Source organism: Lipotes vexillifer, unplaced genomic scaffold (assembly GCF_000442215.2).
Source record: "Lipotes vexillifer unplaced genomic scaffold, Lipotes_vexillifer_v1.1 scaffold258, whole genome shotgun sequence".
In the NCBI taxonomy this organism is placed as follows: domain Eukaryota; kingdom Metazoa; phylum Chordata; class Mammalia; order Artiodactyla; family Lipotidae; genus Lipotes; species Lipotes vexillifer.
Window position 1 is genome coordinate 996,590 of NW_006793735.1, and position 4,106 is coordinate 1,000,695.

At 35.5% G+C, this 4,106-nt stretch overlaps 1 protein-coding gene across 4 annotated transcripts in view; it reads right to left on the reverse strand.

Moving 5' to 3' along the window:
* The window catches only part of ACTL6A (actin like 6A), a 27,377-nt gene that overhangs the window by 14,636 nt on the left and 8,635 nt on the right, over positions 1–4,106 (reverse strand). For all 4 annotated transcript variants that reach the window (XM_007466696.1, XM_007466695.1, XM_007466697.1 and 1 more), the window contains 2 exons: positions 1,998–2,098; positions 74–171 (listed from right to left, as the gene is read on the reverse strand). In XM_007466696.1, coding sequence (XP_007466758.1) covers positions 74–171; positions 1,998–2,098 — 199 coding nt within the window. The remainder of the gene's footprint in view (positions 1–73; positions 172–1,997; positions 2,099–4,106) is intronic.

Here is a 4,106-nt window from a genome sequence, read left to right on the forward strand (position 1 = left end):
GCTGAGGGCATCACCTTTAGCAGCACCACAGTTACTCCTAAAGAGAAGTTGGGTATTACTCTTTCAAGGATACGCTGTCAAAACGGCAGTTTTGCAAAGGAAGAATGCAGGGATGTTGTAGTGTTCAAACATTAACTCTGTCAATTTCTCTCTCTTTGCTCTGGTATTCCACTTGAAAAGAGGGAAAAAGAAATGCAAATTATTTATTGTTTAAAAACTAAAGTGTTGATTTATCTCAAAATTCATTTCAGCACTATATTAACAAAGATATAAAACATTAATAATAGAGTAAAATACCATGGAAAATCTTCTTCATAATATCTTTACAACATTTATTTCTATGTATTTGTAATAAATTTAATAAATATAAAGTTTATTATTCAATACGTAAAGTTGTTTGCTGCTATGAATTCTAGAAATTACACTTTTCAAAGTATATGGAAATCTGGATTCTTATAAACGAAGTATTATTAAATCTTTTTTTTTTTAATCTTAAGAGTGAATCTAAGTGTTAGGGACAACTCGAATTCCATTTGGAGGCATCTTTGAGTTCGTGGAGTAGACATCATAAGCAAAGCTCACCCTCCCGAGTTGTAGAAATTTATGGACAAGAAGTTATCATTGAAATTAAATGGTGGCAGACATGTCCAAGGAATATTAAGGGGATTTGATCTCTTTATGAATCTTGTGATAGATGAATGTGCAGAGATAGCAACTAGTGGGCAACAGAACAATACTGGAATGGTGGTAATATGAGGAAATAGTACCATCACGTTAGAAGCCTTGGAACGAGTTATGAACAATAGCTGGCTTCAAGAGAGAAATCAACTGCTTCCACATGTCCCCTCTCCACATTTTACTACGATGAAAACTGGGTCGTGTATATTTTCTTACTGAACTTTTTTGTTAAATAAACTTTCGTAATAGTCAAAAAAGAAAAAAAGAGTGAATCTAGTCATCAAAATCTTAAATATGCATTTTAAACCACCAAATTCTCCCACTTGTACATGGTACTCAAAAGAAACTAGAGTTTAGAAAACAATAACAAAATATTGATAATTTATAATCATTATCTATTCTTCTGGGCCCTTTTGACTCTGTACCAAATGTATTTCACAAGAGACTCTGGTCTAGCAATTTCCAGCCCTAGTTCAATATTGACTTTAAATTTTATTATTTAATAAGTAAAATTGTCTGCTGCTATGAATTCTAGAAATTACAGACTTTTCAAAGTATAAGGATATCAGGATTCATATAAACATGAAGTATTATTAAATCTTAAGAGTGAATCTAGGGACTTCGCTGGTGGCGCAGTGGTTAAGAACCTGCCTGCCAATGCAGGGAACACGGGTTAGAACGCTGGGTCTGGGAAGATCCCACATGCCGCAGAGCAACTAAGCCCGTGCGCCACAACTACTGAGCCTGCACTCTAGAGCCCGTGAGCCACAACTACTGAGCCTGCATGCCACAACTACTGAAGCCCGCGCAACCTAGAGCCCGTGCTCCGCAACAAGAGAAGCCACTGCAATGAGAAGCCCGTGCACCTCAACAGAGTAGCCCCCACTCACCGCAACTAGAGAAAGCCCGCATGCAGCAACGAAAACCCAATGCAGCCAAATAAATAAATTTATATTAAAAAAAAAAGAGTAAATCTAGTCACTCTTAAGGTTGAGTATAAAAGCAGATATACACTGCCCTTGAGGGATAAGGGACCATTGACCAAAACGGGAAGCAGCCCAAGGAAATCAAATGTTAAATTCCCGGAAAAAACAGATAAATAACCACCAGAACCCACTAGGGTGCTTTAATTATTGTTCTTTGAGTATTTTAATTATTGAAATAATAAAAATAAAAGTTGTAAGAGTATTTATAAATGAATCTCCCTTTCCCTAATCTTCAAAATTCAAAATATGAATTTCTATGTCTCTTAAAGAAAAACGAAACACTCTTCAAATGTAAATAAACAACCTAGAGAAACTCGAAAAAGTTTGTCTCACCGGTGCTTCTGACATGAGAACAGGATGCAGGCTGGCTTCTGATTTGACATGCATTTTGTAGGTATGATCCAAAATAGCCTGGAAACTATCCCAATCTTCAACTAAAATATAAGATTAATACCTTGAAAGTAATGCTTAATCGAAGATGAATACAGCATCTTTTGAGAGACTGTGTCTAATTGTTTAGTACTAATATTGATACTGTAATATATAGAACCTACTTATTTTACAGCTCTGCCTCATAACACAGCACTTCATATAGACAACATCTTTGTCTTCTAGATACGGTTTCTCCAGCCCCAACAGTTACAACCCCTAGACCTGTCCCAGGTGTAATTACTTTATCAAATAGACGTAAAATACCAAATAAATATTATTCAGTAAGTACTTATTAGAGGCCCAAAACACAATTCAAATGGTAGGAGAAAACACAGAAGAACTGTATGATCTAGAGCTGACATTTAAAAAGCTTACAATCTATATGAAAAAAGATGTAAAGACTTAAAAAAAATTTAGAGAATAGTATGTTTTCAATTTGCCTTCCACCTAAACATTCCACTGAAACTGCTCGCATAAGTTACTGATGAGCTTCTAACTGGCAAATCCAGTGGATACTTCACATTTGTAATCTCATCTGACCTCTCTAAATTACTATCTGACACTACTGACTCAAGAGTTTACAAACTTTTTCTGCCACAGTCCAACAAAGCAATGTCATTCCTTGTAAACATATTTCTATAGGCCTCTCAGGATGGGGGTTTTTTGATCAATGGACCTCCTCTGTAGTTTTAACTCCTCTTTCCCCTTCTTAGCGTAATGCTCAGTGCCACAGCTGAGAACAATGAGAATCACTGGACTTCTTTACTTCTAGAACTTTTTCTTCTCTCGGCCTTCTCCTGAATTTTCTCCTACTTCCCTAACTGTTCCTTCTCATTCTCCTTCACAGGCACCTCTATTGGTTACATACATGGAAATAAATTTTCATAAGGAATCCTATCCTCAATCCTCTTCTCATATCCCAAACTCTTTCTGGTAAAAAAAAAAAAAATCAACTCCATGTCTTAAAATCTCTCTCACCTACTTCTTAGATCAGCACCTATATTCAAACACTTTGAACTAATAAACTCATCTACTTGCTGTGCAGAAAGAGCTAACTTAGCAGACCTGAGAAAGGCCTGCTTGCAAGGCTGACCCTTGGCTGACATCGAGGAACTTGTTTGGTAAACAGTTCCCTACACTGATATAAAACTTTCCCCAAATACGAATAGCTCACCGTGCCTAAACTGTTTATACAGTGTGGTTTATGTGGAATACCTTTCCTTCTGGGAGTCTGGGGTTTTGGAACATGTTAGGCAGAGTACCTACATGACCAGCCCCTAATAAAAACCATGGGTACTGAGTTCTTTTTTTTTTCTGAATCCAAAAGACAGTCATTTATTCCAAGTATCAAGATAATATAAGAAATAAAATATTTGTAACAAAAAATATCCTTCCAGTTTTTTTTAACAGCTCTATAGAGGTATAATTTTCCATAACATGGATCCATTTTAAGTGTACAATTAAAATGATTTTCTTTTGTAAATCTACAAAGTTGTGTGATTATTACAATTTAATTTTAGAATATTTCCATCATCCCAAAAAGAAACTTTATGCCTTTTTTCAGTCACTTTCCATTCCATCCACAGCCCCAAGCAACCACTACTTTACTTTCTGTCTGTATAGATTAGCTTTCTCTGGTCATTCCATATTAGAGTAATCATACATTATGTGGAGTTTTACATCTGATTTCCTCTATTTGGCATAAGGCTTTTGGGGTTCTTCCATATTTTAGCTTATATCAGTATTTTGTTCTTTTTATTGCCAAACAGTACTTCATTTTATGGGTATACCACATTTTGTATACCCATTCATCCAATGATGCACCTTGGGCTATTTCCACTTTTCAGCTAATATGGACAATGCTGCTATGAATGTTTGCATATATGTATTTGTGTGGACATGTTTTCAGTTCTCTTTTGTTGATACCTAGAAGTAGAACTGTTTGGATTATATGGTGAATTTATGTTTAACCTGTTAAGAAACTGTCAAACTTTTCCAAAGCTGCTGAAC